Genomic DNA, 25157 nt, shown 5'->3' with positions numbered 1-25157 from the left:
GAAGCTTAACTTCTTTTATGGAGTCTTCGAGCAAGACATACTCTTTGTTCGACACCTAAGTTGTTGTGAATATACTTTCGAGGTTCACAATTTTTTTTGTTCGACACTTAAGAATTCTATTAACATAATTATTATTATATTATTATTTTTATCTAAAAAAAAAAAAGAAACACACAAAGCAATGATAACGACAATATTCTAGGATCCTATCAATAAAATTAATATCATGCTTTTTTAAATTAATATCTTCGCAAAAGTTTATTAAAAGAAGTACCATCGCAAAATCCAATGCCAAAATACAAAAAGTTTATGGCACGTGTAAAATTACTTTAATAGTTTATTAAAAAGGGAAAAAATAAAGAAACCCACGTTCATTTAATTTGATTACAACGTGGAAGTTTTAGTATGAAAATCTTTTTTATTTTCTTTTTTGAGTTCGGTATGAAATTAATTAATATTTTTAAACGATAAGAAATTTAATTATTAATATTTTCTTTACTCCTAACAGTTTGATTTTCGTTTTTAGGCAATGAATTAAAAAAAAAAAAAAAGAAGAAGTTTTAAAACAACCTAAACACAATATTTTTTTGGGATAATTAAATTATAAAAAAAATCTCTTAAATATTCTTTTTAATATTTTGTTAATCCATAGATTTAGAGAAATATATGAAAAAATTTCATTGACAATTTTAAAATAAAATTTTAATGGAGCATCTAAAGTATTTAATTTTTAAAAATTGTAATTTGTCTTCTCTCAATATTTTTTTAATCTTTCTTTAAAAAAAAAGTGTTTAAAAAGTATTTTTTAATTTTGAATTTTTAAACAAAACATCCTTCAAAAGTAAATTAACAAAATAGAGAAATTCATAGATAAAAACATTAAAATATAAATTCACTTCTCAAAAAAATTAATGTTAGAAATCACTTTCNATTTCAAAAAAAGAGAAAAAAAAAAAAAAAAAAAAAAAAAAAAAAAAAAAAAAAAAAAAAGAGGTTCGTATTTGAACCTTCAAGATTATCAACGAACAACAAAATTCGGGGGAAGATCTCAATCAATGTCTTGTTTGATACACAAAGGATGGAGGATTTACTTTCACATGCTTAAAATTACAGCATTTTGTACTCAAATAATCACCATAAGGCTTACAAACAGAAACACAAACACGAACACAAACACGACACACGAACACGAACTCACAAGAAACAAGTAATCCTAAGAACTCAATTCTACTTTTGTATCGTTTACCTATTTACACAACACACTAACACGCAGACAATTTTATCAGTGTGGCAACGAATAAACCAATTTGAAGACACATACAAACAATATGAGGAGGATAAACAAAGAAAACAGCAGGCAGCAGTACACGGCACACATCAATCAATGGAGAAGAGAAAGCGCACCATCTTAGGACGACGATGGCTTCTCATCTCTTTCCAGATAGGCTGATGGAGCTGACTTTCATGGGGGTGGCCACAACCAGTGGGGCTTCTGGAGAATCCGAGACTGCAAACTTTTCGTGCATGAATCGGCTCTCGACGATGGATTCATCTTTCAGCACAATCTTGTAGCAGTAACAGCTCTTGAGTCCTTGCTGATTCCGGTAGCAGTCATGTGCACTGTTCTTTACCTGATGGAAGTCCCATATCACACTGAACTTTCCCACCGTTGCGACGAGGTGATGCTCTTGCTTCCCGCTCTCGGTGACCTGAAATTCAATGTCGATAAAAGATCGTAAGTTTGTGTATGAACCTTGCAGTCTAAAGTGGCAAAAGAAAGAAAGCTCAAACGAGGGAAGTTCCCTGTAAGAACAACAGAAGCTATGATAGAATAACCACCATAACACGAACATAAACCAAAACATTAGTCATGGATCTTCAATGACACCGATTCTTCTACCCCCTTACTTCTCTAAGTTACTAAGAAATTGATATCACGACTGTCAAGGACAAGAAAACCAACCAAGACAGCGCAAAACAGAGCAAGATTCAAGCATTCGAAGTCAGAACAAGTTTTCTTACCCAAGAGAAGTGGCCACCATGGAATCTGTTGTCGGTTCCAGCCAAATGGGAATCCAGAGGAGTCAACTTCAGCAACCTCGGAGCGGGAATCTTGTTGCCCATACGACCACTGAACCCAGTCTTCGTGTTGCCATCTTTATCGACGAATAACACGCAGATAAGTATCAAATAAGTATCAGTCGTCCCCAGAATCCACTTTCCATCGTGAGTAACATCGACATGAGTAATAGGCGAACCGAGCCCGGGAAAGGCCGTCTTCGCCTGTCTCATCGATGTCTTCGAATACAGCCTTATCTTCCCATCAACTGACCCAACAACAATCGACCCATCCCCTGTTGTAGCAAAGCATTGGAAGTTTGTCCCTCTTGAAAACTGATGCCCCTGCGCCCAGTTCAAAACCGGTGAATTATCAGCAGCTCCACCAATGTTCTGAACCATGCCTCTACGATCTCTCATGTCCCATTGACAAAGCCTATTGTCGTCCAACCCCAAAAATGTGGATTCTGAAGGATCCAATTGTGACCCTTTGGTGTCGTTCGTGATGTCCCTCATTGTAATATCTGTACCATCCTTTTCAAACTTCCATTCTGTAACAACTTTCCCCGTCTCTATATCAAGCTGCTGCAGCCCTGATGCGTGGGGTTTTCCTTCCTTCAATGGACTCATGAGAAGCATGTTCGTCTCAGCCTTCGTGAGAAGACCCTTCTTCGGTGTCGATCGACTAGAGTTCGGTGAGTTTCCTGCACCAAACTTCAACGAAATCCCCTTCCCATGAATTCCATGGCTTAGATTCCTATAAACCTGAACCCCTGAGTCGTTCACCAAGAAGCTGTTATCCAATGCCCCTAATGTCAAGCTCTGTACGCCTCCATTAGCAGCCTCCTCGAACTCCTCTATCAAGTCCTGTTTCGTCCTCACTGAGGAGCCGGGGCTCTTCCCGAACTCAATATCGGCGTTTTCCCAAATCGAATCATCTGCCACCTCTGGCTTCAACCACCCAATAAACTCCTTCCCGTAAATCTTGACCTTGTTCTCCTCGGTCGCTTCAAGCCCATAAACATTCTCAAACAAGTAATCTTGGAATTTGGTCACGAAGTCCCGGTACTGTTCATCCGTCGGGAACTTCAAAGCCCACACACCTTTGTTAACAAAATCGACACGCCGCTGATCACCAAACATCTTCAATTGCATTTCTGTCGAAACCAGAGCTCTGACCTTTCCCCCCACTTTGAGTATCCAACGTAACTGGCCTCTCCCACCCGACGAATTGGCTTTATAACCGTCCTCTTCGTCTTCTTGATCGTCGTCGCTATCTCCGTCAACATTCGAGGTCTTGAGAAAAGCGTAGAAAGTGAGTTTCTCAGAGACGATCCACTTTGCACGGGGGGTGTTTCCACCGATGTGAAGGTAAAGTTTCACAGCGTTGTTGGCATTGGGTATCTGAGAAGGGGAAGAGGAGCCATACTTGAGCTTAAGAGCTTTGAGTTTGGCGTCGACATCATCAACTGCAGATGCTGTACCGGTCGATTTGGCGCTAGAGATCGATTGCGGCTTCAATACTTCATCAGCGTCTTCGTATTCTTCTTCTTCATCATCCTCTTCCTCTTCTTCCTTGTATTCATCGGAGTCCGAAAGTTCAGCGTCCTCGCGGCTCTGCGCAGTACCCATATACGTGATCTGTTAAAGGGGAAAACGAAGCTTACAATTTCGGGAACGAATTTGAGGAATTGGGAAGAGGAAATCAGGAGAAATTTCAAGGAATTTCAAGGAATTTGATCGCGAAGATGCGAAATTTTTCTTTAGAGATTTTGAAGCATTGGGAGCCAAATTCTAGGGCTGTTTAATTAGTCTGAAAAATTCAGGTTTGTTGGTTTGAGTATTTATCCTGTGTGATCAACCTTACACGGTCCGCGTACGTCTTACGCTTACTTGTGAACTAAGAAAACCTAGATGCTTTTAGTTTTTTATTTTAATTTAAATTGGGTTCTTCATTTTGAGAATTGATTATAGAAATTGTCACAAATTTTAAAGAACAGCAAACTGAGAAACAAATAATAAAAACAATAGAATCTCAAAATAGAGAAAGATAGTCTTTAATAAATATACGATACGAGTAATCTATCTTCCCATCTCAATTGATATAAAATATGAAAGAACCGATAAAAAGCTTATCCTAATGATGGTGTACAAGTTCGAACCATAAATTTTTAAGATTATAAAATATGGTTAGGCTCAATAAAGTCACCTAGCTTCAATTGTATTCAATAAATTTCATAAAACAAATCAACATTAACAGCATAATTACCTGAGAATTCTATAAAATTGCTTAGACATCATCAATCTAATTACAAATTAATCACTTCCCATCAGACATAAACAGCATAATCATTTGAACATTCCATATAGACATCATCAACCTAAAAGTAATTGTACTGTAAAACAAATCAATGCATTCACCTATAGAGGAGTGACTGTGTGCCAACAGCCAAAGATGAAACTTGTTGCAGGTTTTGCAGCTACAAGGCATCCCGCGCAGCGATTCTACATGTGATGATGATACCGTCAACTCGGGTCCAGTTATCTTAAAATGCTGAAAGGAGAAAAATGATCATTTTGTTATTGGCAAGTGATAAAACCATGGTACCATAATTCGGTGTAATGTATTGTAATAGTCCAAGCCCACCATTGCTAGCAAATATTGACCTCTTTGGCTTTCTCTTTCGGACTTTCCTCAAGATTTTTAAAACGTGTCTCCCGATGTGGGATCTCACTCATATTGATTTGGAGCAAGCAAAGGCTCTCTAAAATTTATTCTGGATCTAAAGCATAAGAGTCTAATAATTGAAGCTCCATTGTATAATCATTTGATTTTTGAAAATTAAGCTGGGAGATAACATTTTCAACTATTGATTTTTTTGTTTTCTTTGTTATGGTATCAACTTTTTTGTGTCGAAACTTAAAAAGAAATAGTTCTTAAAAACTTCTTTTTGTTTTTTAAATTTGTATTAGAATTGCAATGTTTACTTAATAAAAAGGAAGACTAGGGCAAAAAAATGGTGAGAGGTGAAAAAAACCAATATTGCATATCAAGAAGACATAGATTGCACCTTTCGTATCCAAGCTTGGTCTGCTCTCTCTCCCAATTCCTCTAGGTTGATCTCTTTTCCATGTACTAGTTTCTCGATGGCCTTCATCTAGCATGGTTAAATAGATTGCACAAAAAGGTTGAGTTTATCAAGAGTTCAGAAATACAACTAAAAGTTTACAACAAGTTAACAGAGACAATTTTTGCATGACATCTTGATCCAACCTCATCAGGGGAAGCATTAAAACGAGCCACAAGGGCATGAGAAGAGCTACCAGAAATTCCACATATTTTTAAAAACTCTGTAATCTGCATATGAATAAGTCCAAAGATCACTCGTCCATACCCACAAATAAATTAGCAACAATCTGTAATATCCAAGAAGTCAGAAAGAATTACATGCTTTGAACCCGAATAATTGTAGACAGAGAATCCCTCGACTTGGATACAAGTGTCTTATATGCAGCCGCAAGCACCGGGAAAATATCTGGAATCTGTCTTCAATTATTTATAAGGAAATATTAGAGAACACTTGGGCACAATTCAAATCTAAAACATACAAAAGAGTGGTGGGGGTGGATTTCGTAAGCATACAAAATAGAACCATAGAAGAGAAGCATTGAGAAATGCAGCTTCCGGTTCCAGAGTTCCAGCTTGCATCGAATCAAGAACAAATACAATGGTACCCATAAATCATAATTCAATTCAAACCACCATAACTTCCACAAACTTTTAAAATCAAACACAGACATCACTGTTCAATCACTAAATTCAAGCAAAACCTCTGGCACTTCAAAAACTGAAGAAACCCCGTACCGTATTCATCAGAAACTAACAATTTTATCCAATAAGATCGATCACATTATGCTAAAAACACAACAGTTATATGCATTACACCGAGATCTCCCCCATTTCTTGCCTCACTTAGTTCAAGCATTTCCTCAAACAGTTCGCGGATCACCAACAACAAACGTCCGGGGAGAAAAAAAAAAGATCAAAATATCGAATCCACATGATTTTTCAATGTTTGCCAAATTTTCACCTTAAAAAATCCAGATATAACAAGAGAGATAGAGAGTACTTGAAATCGGTGACGTTTATGAAAACAGCGAGAGCTAGACTGCTCCCGTCGATCTCGAACGACTTTCATGGCTACTCCGAAGACACAGAACACGCCGTAGGCTTCTTCCACAGTGCGATGGAGGTACGAACCAAGATGGGAAGTCCATCATTGAGAGATTTGTTTAGGGTTCATATCTGATTACAATTTGCGGCGGGAAGAATGATCTGAATACGTGGATTCGAAAATGTGTATCACTTTTATCACTAATAATAATATTTTACTTTTAATACTTTTGGCAAAATTTATAAGAAATTACCCAAATTTTAGTTTTAATATAATTAATTAAAAATGTAATAACTATATTTAAACTTGTAAATCAACATGAATAAAATTGTAAAAATACCAAAATAGCCTCATAAGGTATGCAACTATATACTATATAAGTGAAATTTACATTTAATTAACTGCCTGCCGAATATAGTTTAGCAGTAATATATGAATGAACTAAGACTACGTAGCAATCACGAGGATAGGATGACTAAGAATTGAACGAATTTTGAGAATTTTCTTAAGATACACGTGAATGAGGATAAAACATGTAAAAACTCGTGTTAGTTTGTGGGGATCGGTCTTAGAAACATTATTAAATAGCTTCATCATGTCACAGAGAAATGTCAGAGGCATTAGGTGTGTTGTCGATTGCTTCCCTGTCACGACCTCTAATATTAGTGGTTTCGAGTAGACTACTCGAACAAAAGCGGCTAAGAGTGGTTTCTCCCATTTTATGCCTGTCGGTTTTAAGAATGAGTGATTACTCTTCTTCGACTTTTACTATCCAACCGAATAGCGGACCGCTAATGTAGCACTTTTCATAATTTCTTCGCATGTGTCTGCGAGTGATTATCCTTCTCTTTCGTAAAATATTACCTCAAAAAAGAATGGCTGATTTGTTATTTGCTACTTAATAGTAAAAGTAAATGAATATTATGACTTAAACTCCTCTTAAGTTCATTATAATGGTCAAGAGTTGTGATTTTGACTTCATGTTGCCATTACCATTACGGGTGTCAAAATACTTTAAATTCAAGATCTCTGTTATTGGTGGGCTTAGACCGTTACAAATGGTATCATAGCCAGACATCGAGCAATGTACCAACGAGAACGCTGGGCTCCCAAGGAGGGATGGATTGTGAGTTGCTACATCGATTGCAAAGGGAAACGAAGCATTCCTTATAAGAGTGTGGAAGCCTCTCCCTAGTAGACGTGTTTTAAAATCGTGAGACTAATAGCAATACGTATCGGGCAAAAGTGGACAATATCTACCGGTGGTGGGTTTGGGTTGTTACAAATCGTATCAAAGCCAGACACTGGACGTTGTGCCAGCAAGAATGTTGGGCTCCCATGAGGGATGGATTGTGAGTTCCTACATCAGCTACAGAGGAAAACGAAGCATTCGTTACAAGGATGTAACAACTTCTCCCTAGTAGACGTGTTTTAAAACAGTGAGGCTAATGAAAATACGTATTAGGCCAAAGTAGACAATATCGACTAGCGGTGATTTTGGGTTGTTACAAATAGTATCAGAGCCAGACACTGGACGTTATGCCAGCAAAGATGTTGGGCTCCCAATGAAGGATGAATTGTGAGTTCCTACATCGGTTGTAGAGGGAAACAAAGCATTCCTTATAAACGTACGAAAACCTCTCCCTAATAGACGCATTTTAAAACCGAAACCCATTTTGATCCAAGTTTATACACATTCTTTAAGTATTTATTGGTTTGGCAGCACCCAAAGCATCCAAATTAAGAAACAAAGCCTTGATCTGACATAGTAAATTGAGCCTTCAGCACAGCAGTTTAATTTAGACCACAAACAGACAAGTTTTGTTCACAAAATGGGAGACCAAAAGGGAGACACCGCCAATTAGACAAAGCATTCAGCCATGAGGTTGCCACTCTTTAGATCATTTCTCAAAGGCATTGGCATTTAGTTTATGTAGATAATCCATGTGAAGGTAACCAAGGAAGAACATATGACAGTCAAAACTCCACATGAAAAGGTTTGAACAACAAAAGATTCTTTGACTGTCCTTGTAGATGCCAAACTTGATTGGTTAGGTGCATAGACAATTTATGTCGGGTTTGACCGACCAAAAGGTAATGGAGGTATGCAAAGGATGCAATAGCCTAAGTCCATCGTTAACATATGCTGTCTGCTTCGACTCGTTACGTATTATCGTCAGCCTCACGGTTTTAAAATGCTTTTACCGCATAGAGGTTTCCACACCCTTATAAGGAATGTTTCGTTCCCCTCTCTAACTGATGTAGGATCTCACAATCCACCTCTCTTGGGAGCCTAGTGTCATCGCTGACACACCGCTTGGTGTCTAGCTCTTATACCATTTGTAACAGCTCAAACTCACTGCTGACAAATATTGTCTGCTTTAGCCCGTTACGTTTATTGTCAACCTCACGGTTTTAAAACGCGTCTACTAAGGAGAGATTTCCACACCCTTATAAGGAATGCTTTGTTCCCTACTCTAACCGATGTGAGATCTCACAATCCACCTCTCTTAGGAGCCTAGACTCCTCACTAGCACACCACCCACCTTCAGGTACTAATATCATTTGTAACAGTCCAAACCCACTGCTAACAAATATTGTTCGTCTTGGCTCGTTACGTATCGCCTTCAGTCTCACAGTCTTAAAACGCGTCAACTAAAGAGAGGTTTCCACACGCTTATAAGGAATGCTTCGTTCTCCTCTCCAACCGATGTGAGATCTCACAATCCACCTCCATTGGAGGCCTAACGTTCTCGTTGACACACTGCCTAGTGTCTAGCTCTAATACCATATGTAACAGCCCAAACCCATCGCTAGCAGATATTGTCCACTTTGGCCCGTTACATATCGCTGTCAATCTCACAATTTTAAAACACTCGAAAGAGGATTTCACACCCTTATAAAACAAGTGTCTCATGAACAAGATGGGCCTCTATATATATAAACAAACCCCTCTAAGCCAATTCCCCAAGGCAAGTGAAGAACAGAGAAACCATTGAAACCAGCAAGCTTTTGAGCTCGTTCCTCCATGGATCCAAGAATCTCCTTTTCAAATGATTTTGCTGACACAAAACAGCCATTTAAGCTTGAAAACATGTACAGAGAAGCACCTGTTTCTTCTGATTTTGAGTTCACCGTGAAGAACAGATGTATGATACCAGCAGATGAGATGTTCTTTGAGGGGAAGCTGCTGCCATTGAAGAACAGCTCAAGGAATCTCTTGGTTAAGACAACTTTAAGAGATGAGCTGAAAGTGAATGAAGATTGTAATGATGTTTCATTTCCAAAGCTCACAAACACTTCTGCAAGCTGCTGGAAGCAGAAATTTGGGTTCAAAAGTTCTTCAGTATAAATGCTTTAGATTTGAAGATCCACCCACATTTTTATTCTCTCTTTTGTATGCATTTCTTGCTCCAAATTTTAACCCAAATAAGCCTTTGATCATGTTTGAAGCGAAGTAGGCGACGGGTATCGATGGTTTCAATGGCCACCGATCACTTTGGTGCCTTTGTTTAAAACGGTGAGATCCCACCTCGAGTGAAGAGGAGAATGAAGCATTCTTCATAAGGGGTGGAAGCCTCTCCTTGGTAGACATGTTTTAGAATTGTGAGGCTGGCGATGATACGTAATGGGCCAAACTAATATATTGTTAGCGATGAACTTGGAGTGTTATAAATGGTATTAGAGGCAGACACCGGGCGATGTGTTAACGAGGATGCTGGCCCCCAAGGGGGTGGATTATGAGATCCCACATTGGTTGGAGAGGGAAACGAAACATTCCTTATAAGGGTGTGGAAACTTCTCCCTAGTAGACACGTTTTAAAACTGTAAGACTTACGACGATATGTAATGGGTCAAAGCGGACAATATATTGTTAGCGATAAGCTTTGGGTGTTACAAATTGTATCAGAAGCAGATACCAGGCGATGTATCAACAAAGATGCTGGCCTCCCAGGGGTGGATTGTGAGATCCCACTTCATTTGAGAAGGGAATGAAGCATTCCTTATAAGGGTGTGAAAACCTCCCCTATCAGACATGTTTTAAAATTGTGAGGCTTACGATGATATTAATGGGTCAAAGGGGACAAAGCGATGGGTTTGGGCTGTTACAAATGGTATCCGAGCCAAACACCAAGTGATGTGTCAGCGGGGATGCTGACCTCCAAGGAGGTGGATGGTGAGATCTCACATCGGTTAGAGAAGGGAACAAAACATTCATGGTAAGAGTGTAAAAATATCTCTAAAAGTGAACGTGTTTTAAAACCTCTTATAAAAGTCCTAAGATAACCTAACCTAAAAAAACAAACGGCTCAAATATAACAACGATCTTCGATTTTTCTGGCGGGGACACTGAAAACCATATAAAAGGGAACGCTCATATTATTGTCGAAATCTCCGAGCTACGAATTTCTGGGGAATTAGAAATCAAATTAAGAAGATTGGATTTGGAATGACGAGCAGTTTCGCGAATCAAAGAGGGTCCCGATCATGGGCCACTGATGAGGAGTTGCCAGTGTCTAGTGGGGTTCCGATTCCACCCAAGAAAAAATGGTCAAATGCGATGCCTCTGTTCATCGCTCTCGTGGTCATAGCAGAAATTATCTTTCTGGGTCGGCTTGATGTGGCGAAAAATGTAGCCATGGTCGATTCATGGGCCGATTTATTCTACCACTCGTCGTCTTCTCGTGCAATGATCGGTGGAGATGATGGTTTACATTCCCGGTTACTCGACGGCGATCGGATCTCGGAATTGAGGACTTGCGAGGAGTGGTTGGAGAAAGAAGACGCTGTAACGTATTCTAGGGACTTCCAAAAGAAGCCGATATTGGTTTCTGGTTTTGATGAGGTTTCTTTTCTTTTGTTCTTTGTTTTTTTTTAGGTTTCTGCATCATGCTTCACTTGTTGATTGTATAATAAAATGTCCTATTATGATGTACTGCATCAATATGTTATTAAATCTACTGTTAGGCTTTGTACTGCATCGACTTAGAAATCCATGTAATGCTAGACATCATGTATTGATATCATTTGATATGCAAATTTTCCGTTCCATGTTCAATTTTCGATTTACAGCTTTATTTTTGCATGTATGGAGAGAGTTCCTATATTGGTTTTGTCTATTAGGAGCTTAGATGTTGATACCAAGATAGTTTCGTGCCATGATGCTTGGTAGGAATTGAGCTTGAATGTGCAATCCCGAAGTATGAGTCCTTAAAATGTCAAATTCTTCTTTAGTTCATGACTCTGAATAAAAGAATAATAATCCAACAAGATCCTTTGATATGCTTCTTCCCTCTCATCCTTGTTAGTTACAAGAACAGGCAAGCCATATCCTCATTCATTGCCATTTTGCTTATTTGGGTTTGAATGCCATTCATAAACACCCTCGGTCTCTCAGGATGTTTGCCTATAGACATTGAGAATGTCCTTATTCAACTTTTTGAAGGCTCTTGCTTCTCAAGGACGACCGGTAACATTTGGAAAAGTGCCTGAAAATCCTCCTTTAGCAAATGTGATAGTCAAGAAACATTAGATTTTCAAGGACAATATGAGGATGCTTTGAATGATTTTCTTAGGTATTTTAAATCGCCCAAAAAGTTATGTTTGAAGGCCTCGTGAAAGATTTTCTCCATTTTCCTGCTACTAATATACTGAAACTCGTTAATTCATGTGCAGAATTCAGAGTGACTAACTAACTATTCTCATGTCGAGATTTATTTCATGTGTACTTGAAGCTCTAAAATCCTAATTCTTATGTTTTTGCACCAAAAAAAAAAAAAAAAAAAAAAAAAAAAATCTAAATCCTAGTTAATTGTTCTCTATAGGGGAGGAAATCTTGTGCCGTAGGATGTGAATTTGAGGTCCATCCAAGTAAAGATTGGGATGCTGCTTTTGGTTTAAATCGTCAGAGTGGAAAGCCTTCAATTATTCGATCCATGGAATCATCTCTATATTATCCAGATAACAATATTGCCCAGGCACGACGGTGGGTAAGCACAATCTCTTTTCTTACCATTAGTTGTTTGTACAAAACTTCCCCTTTCTTAGTAACAGCAACTTTAATCTTTACTTCTAGGGTGTTTTTTTTCTTTTTATTTTTCTTTTTGTTCTTTTTTTCTGAATAGCTTTTCATTCAACACCCAGGCACTAAAATATTTGGGCATCCATGTCATGCATGATAACAAAAATCATGCATGGTTTGTTTGTTTTTCCATAGTCAATCTGAATGAGTGCTTGAAAATATTACCTAGTAGAGGAAGCTGCCAGTTTGATTACCCATGCAGGAAACAAAGGGCTTAAAAGGAACGCTGCCATAAGGTTGTATGTTATGGATCGAGAAAATTGGGGATTTGTAAAGGTTTCATGGGCTGTTATGGGTAGTTGCTTGCAATTGGGTTATGATGCTTCATTGGAAGTTAGTTGGGAGAAGTAGTCGTCAAAGGGAGAGATGGAAAGGAGGGAGGTTAGTTAGAGAGAGAAATGTGGAAATAAGAAAACCATTCTTAGTTTCAAGGAGATGTGGGTATGGTGGAAAATGGAAATGCTGGATGGAAGAAAGATTGAGTGATGTGGAAGAGAAGTTCGAGATGGATTTTGAGGGGATGCAGAGGGCATTCAGTTCCTAGAGTTTGATACAAAAGTTAATATTGATGGAGAGAAATATCAAGATCCTCGTGGAAGGGATGGAGCAGTTGGTTTAAGAGCACAAGTTGTTAGAGAACTATAATGTAAGAAGTCTATGTGGTCCCAAATACGAGGGTCGAACTAGTGATATGCAAGAGTTTTCCCAGGAGAAGAGTGAAAGGGAAGCAAGGGCATTGTGGTAGGAATGCATATTTGGTAGGCTCGTGTTCTGATCTATCAGGAGCATAGCGATTTAGTTGCTTTGAGGAGGCTAGGAAGCTTTAAAAGCTCAGTCATTTTGAGTGCAAAACATTGGCATGCTTCTATGCTCAACGGATGTAGAACTATCAAAGGTTAGGCGGAATTTAAGAATTACAATACAATTTCGCAGTCATGGATCATCTCAAGAAATGTGGCCATTTCATCCTTTTTTAGACATTCCTGTACAGTTCTGATTGCAGCGAGGTCTGTTCAAGAGAGTTTGTGGTTTTCCTAAAACAATTGATCACTTACGACAAGGACGGGGTACTTCTTAGTTCCCTTTGGTTGTATGTATTTAAGTTGCACGGTACATAGTTGAAAAGGGTTGGAAGTATCATCCTCAAACTGATGTCAGTTAAGGGTCATTTATTGATATGTGGAGACAGCCTTCAATGTTCTACTTCTACTCTGCTTGGGCTAGTTTTTGGGTCAAATGGTTACTGTATATAGAGTCTTGGTACAATAATATGCATGATATACATTGAGACACAAAAGGTTAATCGAACTTAAGCACGTAGTTCTGAAAAAGAAAAGTGAAAGGTTTTTCTTCCCTGAGGTGTGCAAGGAAAATAAAAATGTCCTATGTAATAACATGTAGTATAAAATAATAAAATTTAAAACTAAGGGCTTTTTTTATAGATTGTTCAAACTTCAAAGATACATGATTTCGGAAAACATATTTCTTTATCTGATAAAAAAAAATGGATCTCTTATTTATTTTAAAAGATAATAAAATAAATGGAAACTGAGGCATGTCATGACGAGCACCTAATGACTAGGTTACCATTCTTCGCACAGTGGTTAGCAGCCCACTTTGTTATGGAACCAGTATCACACTAGTTTCATTTGCTGACCAAGTGTTTTTAGTCCTTGATGCTGCTTTATGATGATCTGAAGTTTCATTTCATCTAAGCACCACAAAAGATGGAAATTATGTGGATAAGAAACCCAAAGAGGTGGAGCCGGTTGATGAAGATTTGGGGTCTCTTGAGCTTAGGCAGACCTATCACTAAAAATTGTTTGCAGACAATTATAAATTGGTTCCGAGGTAATTGTCTATTTTCCTGTTGTTGCTAGAGTGGGTGTGGGCATGGTTGCTTTTCGTTTATGTTATTAGATGGCGCTAGAATTCACATCTTTTTCTTGTGGTCCAACTTTAATCAATGAAAGGCAGCCGGATGATTCCTATTGCGTTGAAAGATGACTCTCAAATTTGGAAATACATTGGATTGATTTGTTAGTCTTGGGGGTTCACAGTTTCTAACCTCGAGGCCCTAATTTAATGGCTAGGCCAAGAATTGCACAATACCTCATTGGGAGTCCTTTGATTCCATATGGATTGCTACCTTTAATTTCACTTCTATGATAATGTCAGTCAAGATTGGGTGGGGTAATGGATATAGCTAAGCTGCTAGTTTGATCTGCCTAGAAGAAAAGAGCTAGAAGGGTTCAGTGTACTGTACGGTATGGGTTGAGATAATTGGAAATCTGTTATAATGGTTGGCCTGGCTGTTATAGCGTTACAGTTAGTTTGTTGTTATAGGAATGTGGTGGTTAGTTGTGAGAAGCAGTCACTGTAGGGAGGGATCAGAGCTCGGAGGAGGGAGGACATGTAGTCACAACAAAAATGAGAGTTCAAGCCTCTTGTAAGCTAGGGAAATAAAAGAATCACTCTCAATTCTTATTAACCTCATAATTCTCTAACGTAAAGCCCAGTCCACAGAGAGTCCAAGGAGCTATATCCTTAAGCACAGTGATCTTATCCTACTGCAGCACTCACTGCAAAGTGGTGATGGCAGGACAACTTCTTTTTGGAGGACTGATCATTGGATCAGAGACAAGCCCTTCAGTACAAATTTCCCCCGATTATTTGCTATTGCTGAAACATAGAATGCTTACCCGAAGTTTGGGTCACAAAAAATAGCTCCTGCATTTTGAACTTTTGTAGAAACCTCAAAGTAGATGAAATCACATGGTGGGCCTCTCTTTCCCAGCTAATTCCTTCTGCCATCCAACCACCACCAAGACCAGTTGGTTTAGAATCTCGATTACAAGGGCTCCTTTTCTCAAAATATGTGGTTTCATGCCTTGTCTTAGGGAATTACACTCACTCCAAGGAACTTTACAAGAAGATCTGGAAAGATCTCTGCCCCAAATAGATCAAATTCCTCTGTGGCAGATCAGCCACTCATGCCTAAACACTTAATACAGGTTGCTAAGAAAATGACATTGGGTTTATCTTTCTCCCAACTGTTGCTGTCTTTGCAAGGAAACAGGGGAGTCTCAAAGTCACATTTTTATTCATCGTTCCTTCAAGAAAAAAAGAATGTGGGCCAAAGTGTTTACAGCTCTCGGATGGAGTATTGCAGCACCAGCAGAATCCCTTGATTGGCTTCATTTGTTACTGATAGATCATCCTTTCAAGTCTATAAAGAGAACCTTGTGGTCCGTCATAGTGAGGATAGCTTTTTGGAAGATTAGAACGAAAGAAACTTAGAGGATTTTCCAAAACAGAGAAAGTTCCCGCTGGAAGTTTTAGAAGCTTCTCATTATACTGCTATGTGTTGGTGTAAAAATTTGGTTTCTTTCAATAGCTACATCTTAAATTCTCTCTAAACAAATTGAAGAAATATTTTATAATCCAGTTTTAACTTTCATACCATTTTATTTAATGAATGAAATCGTGACCTATCCAAAAAAAAAAAAAAAAAAGAAACCATCTAACATAGTCTTTGATGCTTTTCTAGGAATGGATATAGTATAGTAATGACCACCAGTCTCTCATCAGATGTACCTGTTGGATACTTCTCCTGGGCCGAGTATGATATCATGGCACCAGTGCAGGCTAAGACTGAGAATTCCCTTGCAGCTGCTTTCATTTCAAATTGTGATGCTCGTAACTTCCGCTTGGAAGCTCTTGTGGCTCTTGAAAAACTGAACGTCACAATCGATTCATATGGTGCTTGCCACAGAAATCGTGATGGAAGCACAGGTGCAATTTATTAAGTTTTCCTTGTGACCACAAATACATATATTGTTTTGTTCATCTGTTAAATCGCTAGGCTTTAAGGTTTAGATTTGTTTCCTTGTTGTTTGTAATCTGCTTTTGATTTTAAGTCACATAACAATCAGTTTTTCTTCCTCTATGATTAGTTCTCATCTTATTGTTTGTGATTAAGAAAGAGGAAATTTCTCATAATTCGTTGTTTCTAATTTAATTCTAGTGTTGCATTTGATGGTTTTTGCTTATCAGTCATTTTTGCTGTTATGTGCTTAAATGATAATGGGGTGCTTCTAAGTTTTGCTATATTTTAAATCCTGAATGTGACAGACTTAGGAAACATGAACACCTTCGACTTAGTTTGAGGCTTTTTTTTTTTCTTTAATTAATTAATTTATGTTTATTATTATAAAAAACAGAAACTTATATTCAACAAAAGAGCCAAGAAGAGCAGCCTAATGGCAAATGGTTGAGATTACCCTTCCCCACAAAACTGATTTGTACACCACCAAGAGGCATTGTGTTGAACCAAAATCCAAAAAAGAGTTATAAAACGGGGACTTATCTTCAGGAAACCGGTCATTCCTTCCCCATATTGCTTTGAGGCAAATGGATACACTATTTTATGATGATTTTCCACTTTGGTTCAATCTTGGTTACATTTGAAACGTGTAAAGGATGCACTTTGCGACACACTCAAGTCATACTGTTGCCGGCACTAATAAAAGAACGTGATAACTTTTCAAGTTAAAAATGTTTACATCAAGTAACTCCGATACTAATTAAGAATGTGAACCAATGAACGCTGGGGGGGGGGATGAGAGAACAAATAAGTTTCATCTGGTAAAACCTGATTGGCCGGGTGTGAGATGTAGGAGATGTTTGAGTTGAAAGATTTGTTCATGAGGCTTTCATACTTGGTGGGTTATTTGGCTCATTTTGCTGTATAATGTATGCCCTTAGAGTATAATTTACTTTATGATATTCTGGTCATCTCATAAATACGGATCACGTGTCAGATGCTTATACTTGGTTTGTTAAACTTATTACAGGGGATCAGAGATTTAGATTTTTACCATTTAATCGTAATGAAAAGTTTTGTAATACACATTTTGTATTGGCTCTTTGCAGTGAACAAACTAGAGACTCTAAAGCACTACAGGTTCAGCTTGGCTTTTGAGAATTCCAACGAGGAAGATTATGTGACTGAAAAATATTTCCAATCTCTAGTTGCTGGTATGCAAATTAGATCACTTCACTGACTCTTGGATATTCTTTTCTCCCCCCTCGAATGCTTCATTCAATAATGAGGTCTTACATGATCATATTTCTTTTGCATATTACTTGAATTGTAGTTTACAACGATGAAGAGTGGGTTGAAAGTTATTCCCTCATGTTTTCAAATTTTATATTTTAATTTGTCTTATGGGTAGTGGATAAAAAATTATTCCACTTATCGTTCCAAAATCCAGTCCTTGTATTTGAAAGCTGTGGTTTTTTTTTTTCTTTTTCTTGTCGTTGTTGTAGGAGCCGTTCCAGTGGTTATTGGAGCTCCAAACATTCAAGAGTTTGCTCCTTCACCTGCTTCGCTTTTGCATATCAGGAAGCTTTCAGATGTTGAGTCAGTTGCCAACTCTATGAAATACCTTGCGGCAAACCCTGAGGCATTCAACAACTCATTGAGGTGAAAATTAAATTTGTATTTGTTTGTTCATTGGACAACTATCAGGTCTATATTCTGACGTTCCACCCCAACTTTGTGCATCTGGTCTTTCCCATTTTAGGTGGAAATATGAGGGTCCATCTGACTCTTTCAAGGCACTATTGGATATGGCAGCAGTTCATTCGTCATGTCGCCTTTGCATTCATTTGGCAACTAGTATTCATGAGACAGAAGAAAAGGGTCTAGCATTTAAAAATCGACCCTGTAAATGCACCAGAGGTCCGGAGACCGTTTATCACTTATATGTGAGGGAAAGAGGAAGGTTTGATTCAGAGTCCATTTTCTTGAGGTAATCTATATACTCTTTTCAAGATTACTGGATCACTCAGAGTTGTCTATTTTCTCTTGAACAAATTTCACCACAAAGCTAGGTGTTGCATCATCCAGGCTACGTTGATATAGCTGAAAATGCCTGTCTTAATTGGTTCAAAGATTTACTAAGTTCCTGTTTGGATTTACTTTCTAAGTGCTTCCAAACAAACCGCCTAAAGTTTAAGATTGTGAAGTGTGGTAGGACACTTACCTGAACAGGGTTTGAACTATAGGTGGTAGCATGCAATGTGATTAGACTTGTTAACTCTTAAGTTATACGAATTTAACTGGTCCAGATATTCTTCTGCCGAACAGAATGTCTAAGACCTTAGTTTGCAGGTCTAGTAATCTGACGGTTGAAGGGCTGGCGTCAGCAGTGGTTTCGAAGTTCAAATCGCTGAAGCACGAACCGATTTGGAAGCAGGAGAGGCCTAAGAGCTTAAAAGGAGGGGACGAATTAAGGTTGTATAAGATATACCCAGTTGGGTTGACACAGAGGCAAGCTTTATATACCTTCAAATTTCAGGGGGACTCTGATCTCAGAAGACACGTGGAAGATAACCCGTGTGCTAAATTTGAAGCAATTTTTGTATAGTTCGAAGGTTGTTTCATTTCTCATTCGACTCGGTTAGGCACGAGCTTCACAGACCTTGTAAATGTTCTTTTGAGATAGATACTGGCTAACACCCACTTTAGTTTAGAGAGGAAATTCACTGCTATATCTCTTCACAGGAGAACTTAATACTAAATTTTCATTTGTTTGGGTCAAGATAATTTCATTTTTCATTTTTCTTTCGAGAGTTGTTTTTGTTAGGAATCACGAACATCCATAATGGTATGATATTGTCCACTTTGAGCATAAACTCTCATGAATTTACTTTAATAGACCCGATGTACCAATGATTTATTTAGTTATTTAAGTTTCTATGCTTTGAGTTTGTTGAATACAATAAAGTTGCATCTTATTAAAGAATTTTCAGATTTCTATACTAATACGAGCATAGTTCAATATTTAAGGTACTAATGTTGGATCGCTTGTACAGAGCTTAAGTTATCTAAAATAATTGGTCTGAGACAGACAAAATATTGGGAGGAGACTGTGGGGAACCAGTTTCAAGCAAAAAGCTTCTACTACAATATGATCTAGATGTGCTTGATGAAGAAGCAAGGTACCTTCCATCTCCACACTGAAAAATCACATCACTTTTATGCATTTTTCTCTTGCTCATGCTCTGCCTCCCTTCATTGCCTCCATATTCTTCATCGTCAACAGCTTCTTTGAGCCCTTGATGCATCGGGTCCGAACTCTCGTACAATAGTCGAAGCACCTGTTTAATCGAGGGCCTCGCCCTGCCTTCTCCCTCAGTGCACCATCTCACAATTGACACCACTGTGTGAAGTTGGTCCAAATTAAAAGAACTCTTGATACTTGAATCTACTAGTTCGGATATCCTCGAATCTGAAATCATGTACGCCAGGGACCATTCAACCAAGTTCTTCCCGTCTTGTATCGCCCGTCTGCCTGTAACTATTTCCAGAAGTAGCACGCCGTAGCTGTATATATCACTTTTCTCGGTAAGCTCTTGCGTGATAACATACTCGGGATCCATATAACCTGAAAGTCATTAGCATTGTGATGTTACTAGCTTATTAAATGGTAATATCAAACAATAAGTTGAACAACTCGTTGTCTCCCAAACCTGGCGTTCCCCGGATATCGGTATTAACGGGTTCAAAGAAAACCGAACCACCCTTTGAAGCATGTGCAAGGCCAAAATCGGCAACCTGGAAGATAAGATAGGATAATAATAGGTTCAAAGAAAAGGGCAAGATTTGTCATTACAGATGAATTTTCCAAGTTACCTTAGCAACAAAGTTCTCATCCAGCAAAATGTTGCTGGACTTGATGTCTCTATGACACAGTGGGGGATCACAATAGTAGTGAAGGTACTCCTGCAGAGGGCAAGTACAAGTGAAAATGGTTTTCCTTCACTAAAAAATTGCTTAGAACAGCTTTTGAAGATGGTTAAGCTATTAGTTCATTAGCTCTTGATGGGAACAGGGATATCAGCAAGCTACCAGAGCATTAGCGACATCGATGGCGATTTGGATTCTTGTCTGCCAACTTAGAGGGGTCCTGCCAGGAGCTGCACGAACGCGAGAACGTATTCATTTATACACTAATCCAAGGGAGGATGATAAAAAGAATCTCTTTCGTTTGACCGAAACACTTCACAAAGCCTAAAGCACTACAGAAATCATTTTTGGGCTTTCTCTTTAAGGTTTTAAAACGCGTCTGTTTGGAAGCGGTTTCCACACCCTTTTAAGGAGTATTTCGTTCCCCTCTCCAACTAATGTGATATCTCACAATCCACCCCCTTCGGGGCCCAGCACCCTCGCTGCATACCTCAGTGTTTAGCTTTGATACCATTTGTAACAGCCCAAGCCCACCGCTAGCAGATATTGTCCTCTTTGGGCTTTCTCTTCAAAGGTTTTATAACGCGTCTATTAGGGAGAGGTTTCCACACCCTTATAAGAAATGTTTCGTTCCCCTCTCCAACCGACGTAGGATCTCACTCTTTCCAACCATATGGAACAAAAAATGACTCAAACGAAATTTCATCATGGAATCTTCTTTTCATCTAAAAGGAAAGAACAAATGAGGACTGAGTGTGTTGAAGAGATGAACATACCATGAAGATGATCCTTCAAGCTTCCATTAGCCATATACTCATACACAAGAAACCTGCCAAGGGGAAACAAAAAAGTACCCATTTCATGTTGTTGGCATATGATGTTAAATGCCTCACCAAAAGTATAACATTTAGTGAACTACCGTTCATGCTTCTCGACACAAAAGCCTCTTAAAGCAACGAGATGTCGGTGATGTAATCTCGCAAGCAGCTCGATTTCTCTGCCAAATTCATCCTCCCCCTGCTCGGAGACTTTGTTCATCCTCTTCACAGCTAGCACTAAGTCTTCACTGAATTGAGCTTTATAAACAGTCCCATATCCTCCTTGTCCAATTGTTGTACTAAAACTATCTGTTGCCTTCTTGATCTCCTTATAGCTGAACTTTTTAAACATGGAAGGTCCTGCATGGAAGTTGCTAATGCTAAGCAAAGAACTTGAAAAATGACAGGGCTAAAGATAATTCGTCGAACCTTCCTGATACTTTTTGATGGGACGAGAAGGGAAGGATCTTGAAGAGTTCGCATCCGTCTTCTCGGAATCCTTTAGCTCTCTGCTTTTCCTTCGGATCAGCATAATCAAGACAACCAGCATCATTACAGAAGCTACAGTCACTGCAATGCCAATGCCTGCCACTAATGTTACATGGTAGGAATGATGTCGATGACGTTTACCATCAGAAACACCTAGCGCCAGTGGCCCGGGACTTGCAGCAGCTGATGGACTTGGGGAAATATCCTGGGTAGCCGAAGATGGAGGTGGAGCTGAAATGAGCATGAAAATTGAAATCACACTATACTCTAAGTAGGAGAAGAGGGATTTGAGAAAAAATCAAATCACCACCAAATATGCTGAACAAGAAAATCATGAGCAGAAAAATAGCTCCCTTCTCTCTGTGCACCATCAGCTCACCCGATATCCTCTTGAGCCCACCGCTAGCAGGCCTCCCCTCAAGGTTTTTAAAACGCGTCTGCTAGGAAAAGGTTTCCACACCCTTATAAGGAATGTTTCGTTCTCCTCTCCAACCGAGGTAGGATCTCACAGTCCACCCCCCTTAGGGGCTAGCGTTCTTGCTGGCACACCAACCAATGTCTAGCTTTGATAGCATTTGTAACAACATTCCCAATGTCTAGCTTTGATAGCATTTGTAACAACATTCTTTATAAGGGTATAGAAACCTTTCCCTAACAGACGTGTTTTAAAAAAAAAAACTTGAGGGGAAGCCCAAAGACGACAGTATCTACTAGTGGTGGGCTTGGGCCGTTACAAAGACAATAGCCTAAACAGGGAGCGGGGCTGGTGATCTAAGGTCTAAAACTAGGTGACAGATGGAATAGAACAACGTGCATTATGCAAATGCTAGCTATTGAACTTCAAGTGTTTGCAGTAAAAACAGCAGAAGAAAACACATAGCCTTGCAAGGATCACCAAGCCTGCCTAGCTCTTACAAAGAGAAACTAAGCTTTCTTATATATTCCTTACCTGGAGGCCTGTTAAGACCTTGAACTCCAAAGAAGCAGCTTGCAAGATCAATCACTGAAGCAGCATCAAGTTGGCTAGCAAGTGCAACAAACGTAGCATCACGACAGGTATTCAATGTTATATTATCTTCTCTCCCAATAAGATTGCGGAGATATAAAATCCCAGCATTGATACACTTCCTACAAGCACTCTCCTCTGATAGCAGCACTCTGCAATTCTCCCCAACTTTCGTGAACTTCGGAGATTCCAGCATCTGCGTGACGGTTTCTCGGCCTCTACACGCGTAGTTTACTGGAATTTTCGTTCCAACCCCACAGAAAACCATGGCATTTCTAGGAACTCCATATAGTTCCATGGTTTGAGATATAGATTGCAGGCAAATGTTGGTTAAGTTTGAAGAAACTCCTAGTTCACCAGTTGAATTTGCAAGCTGAGCCACAGAAACTGCAACAAATGCATTGATATAGCGGCAGCACTTCCCTCTTTCATTGGGATTAGAGCAAATAGAAGCAACTAAAGTAAAGTTTGATCCACTCAAATTCAAGGGACAATCTGTGAAGTTTTCAGAACAATATGAAATTAGCAAAATCAACATGAAATGTTCTTCATCTTGGCCCAAAAACAATGAAAGAATCAAAACAAAGCTCAGCTAAACCCACGAAAGAAACTTCGTTGAGGATTGTTGGGAGGAGAGTCCCACATCCGCTAATTAAGGGATTGATCAAAAATGTTCTTCATCATAACCCAAAAACAATGAAAGAATCAAAACTAAGCTCAGCCAAACCAATGAAAGCAACCTCCCAAGTGTCGAGGATGGTTGGGAGGGGAGTCCCACGTTGGCTAATTAAGGAGTTGATCATGGGTTTATGAGTACGGAATACATCTCTATTGATATAAGACCTTCCCGGAAAACCAAAAGTAAAGCTACGAGAACTTTCACTCAAAGGGGACAATATCATACTATTGTGGAGGTTCGTGATTTCTAATAACCAGCTCCACAAATAGAGGGTAAAAACAAATAGAGGGTAAAAAGTATCCCAGAAGTCAACACAGATGCACATTTCAAATGGACCTTCTTCAAAGACAAACCAGACCGACAGACCTTGAATCATTCCAGAGACCTTTTCCATCGTAGATTCACCGTATTCTAAAGAACACTAAAAACCCATATCAACGAACACGATTGTTCTCAAAAACTACCACTAGATTATAGAAATCGACTCCAGAAAACAAATCACAGTGAAAAAGGAAAGATCAAAAGAGAGCCAGAAATGGGATTAAGAGACTGACCCGCCATTGTTTCTGGAAGCTGCAGCTGAAGAAATAGAAGAAACCCCATTAGAAACAAAGCTCTGCTCAGTGCGGTGGCCGCCGCCATGATCAAGACAGAGATCCACCAAGCTCTCGCCGCCGGAGCTAGCAAAGATGCCGGTGGCGACTGTTTTAGCACATTTAAGAAGCATCAAAAGGGGAGAGTGAAGAACCTCCGAGCAATGGAGTTTCAAATGTGAACGCGTTTCAAATCTGTTTCTCCCAATTTGTTACATGGTTTCTTGTTACATTTCCCACGAAATATATTAGTACCCAAAAAACCCATGTCAGTGCCACTGACAATTATAAAAAGTACCCAAAAAAAAAAACGGGATTTAAAATTTGGGTATCGAAAGAAGAAGATTACATATTGCAACTTGTGGTTTATATGAACAAATGACGTCAAAAAACGCCCACCAAACAATCTTCACAGTACATTTATTAGAAAAATACGAAGTAATTGAAAAAATACGTATTATTTCTCATTAATTTATCACATTCTAACAGAAATCATTTGTTTCCATGTTCAATTATTGGATCAATCCAGGTTTAGAATGCTAAAACAAAAGGAAATGGCAATAAGAACACATTATCCTAAATGAAATCTTCCTTTTTTTTCTTTTTTTTCTTTTTTTTTTTTTGTTCTTTTTCACTTTAGTGCAAAGGAAAATCTGAAATTCTTTAATCTTAGCTGAAGAATATCTTGAAAAAGCCTACTCTTACGCTTCCAAAAAGCTTTCATTCCATAATCAAGTTCATGATTACTGAAAATTATATGAAATGATTCGTTAATTACTTCATGGTGAAGCTAAAACTCAAAACATAAACACCCTGAGAGGGATATGAAATCATTTAGAAGCAGGCTGCAGCACATAACAATGGGTCAAGAACAGTTTCATAATGTAAGTCAGAGAGAAAAGGACCACATATTCCTATATCCATTTCCTCTCCTCTCTCTCCCACCTCTACTTCTCTCTCTCTCTCTCTCTCTCTCTCTCTCTTAGAGAAAAAGGCCCATTTCAGAAACCTCTCTCTCTCATAGAGAAAAAGACCCATTTCAGGAACCTCTCTCTCTCTCTATGTAGTATATACATAGTAGAACAGAGTAAACAAAAACCCTTTCCCCCTTCTCTCTCTCTCTCTGTATGTAGTATTATACATGGTAGAACAGAGTAAACAAAAGCTCTCTCTGTCTCTGTCTCTCTCTCTCTCTCCGTCTCTCTCTCTCTCTGTATTATACACAGTAGAACAGAGTAAAAAAGACCCATATAACCAAAATCCCATTTTTTCACATACGCTCGTTCGCTCTCTCAATGGAATATTATAGCATTACAGAGAGAAAAATGGACTCTCATATAAAGAAAATCCTCAATTAACTTTATTATAGTAAATCAGAGAAAGAAAAAAACCCATTTTCCCCCTTCTCTGTTCTTAACAGATATTGCATTGTTCTTGTTCATGGAGCGAGCTTTGTCCATCAGAAACATAAAATGTAAACAAAAAAAAAAAAAAAAAAAAA

General features: G+C 38.6%; 4 protein-coding genes and 1 pseudogene across 4 annotated transcripts; 2 read left to right on the top strand and 3 right to left on the bottom strand.

The window, feature by feature from the left end:
- Positions 1-1051: 1051 nt before the first annotated feature.
- On the bottom strand, positions 1052-3882 carry LOC111430675 (protein CYPRO4-like). The gene is made up of 2 exons (XM_023067022.1): positions 2023-3882; positions 1052-1709 (listed from the first exon to the last, which is right to left on the bottom strand). The coding sequence occupies exons 1-2, from the start codon at positions 3688-3690 to the stop codon at positions 1428-1430; spliced, it is 1950 nt and encodes a 649-aa protein (XP_022922790.1). The 5' UTR covers positions 3691-3882; the 3' UTR covers positions 1052-1427.
- Positions 3883-4149: 267 nt separating this feature from the next.
- On the bottom strand, positions 4150-5797 carry LOC111430535 (annotated as a pseudogene).
- Positions 5798-9261: 3464 nt separating this feature from the next.
- Positions 9262-9585, top strand: LOC111430534. The gene has a single exon (XM_023066799.1). It carries the CDS (start codon positions 9262-9264, stop codon positions 9583-9585), a length of 324 nt encoding a protein of 107 aa, XP_022922567.1.
- Positions 9586-10544: 959 nt separating this feature from the next.
- LOC111430616 (glycoprotein 3-alpha-L-fucosyltransferase A-like) lies at positions 10545-18928 on the top strand. The gene is made up of 8 exons (XM_023066931.1): positions 10545-11079; positions 12059-12219; positions 15866-16110; positions 17251-17355; positions 17647-17803; positions 17904-18131; positions 18494-18750; positions 18801-18928. The coding sequence occupies exons 1-7, from the start codon at positions 10684-10686 to the stop codon at positions 18747-18749; spliced, it is 1548 nt and encodes a 515-aa protein (XP_022922699.1). The 5' UTR covers positions 10545-10683; the 3' UTR covers position 18750; positions 18801-18928.
- A 166-nt stretch (positions 18929-19094) lies between these two features.
- Positions 19095-24012, bottom strand: LOC111430614 (probable receptor-like protein kinase At1g49730). Its single transcript, XM_023066929.1, has 9 exons — positions 23618-24012; positions 22328-22879; positions 21319-21609; positions 20991-21249; positions 20848-20900; positions 20234-20301; positions 20018-20107; positions 19855-19939; positions 19095-19769 (listed from the first exon to the last, which is right to left on the bottom strand). The coding sequence occupies exons 1-9, from the start codon at positions 23703-23705 to the stop codon at positions 19210-19212; spliced, it is 2046 nt and encodes a 681-aa protein (XP_022922697.1). The 5' UTR covers positions 23706-24012; the 3' UTR covers positions 19095-19209.
- Between the last annotated feature and the right edge of the window lie 1145 nt (positions 24013-25157).

The sequence above is a fragment of the Cucurbita moschata genome, unplaced genomic scaffold (genome assembly GCF_002738365.1).
Source record: "Cucurbita moschata cultivar Rifu unplaced genomic scaffold, Cmos_1.0 Cmo_Scf00034, whole genome shotgun sequence".
Lineage (NCBI taxonomy): Eukaryota > Viridiplantae > Streptophyta > Magnoliopsida > Cucurbitales > Cucurbitaceae > Cucurbita > Cucurbita moschata.
Note: the sequence above shows the minus strand (reverse complement) of the source record. Positions and strands in the feature narration are given on the sequence as shown.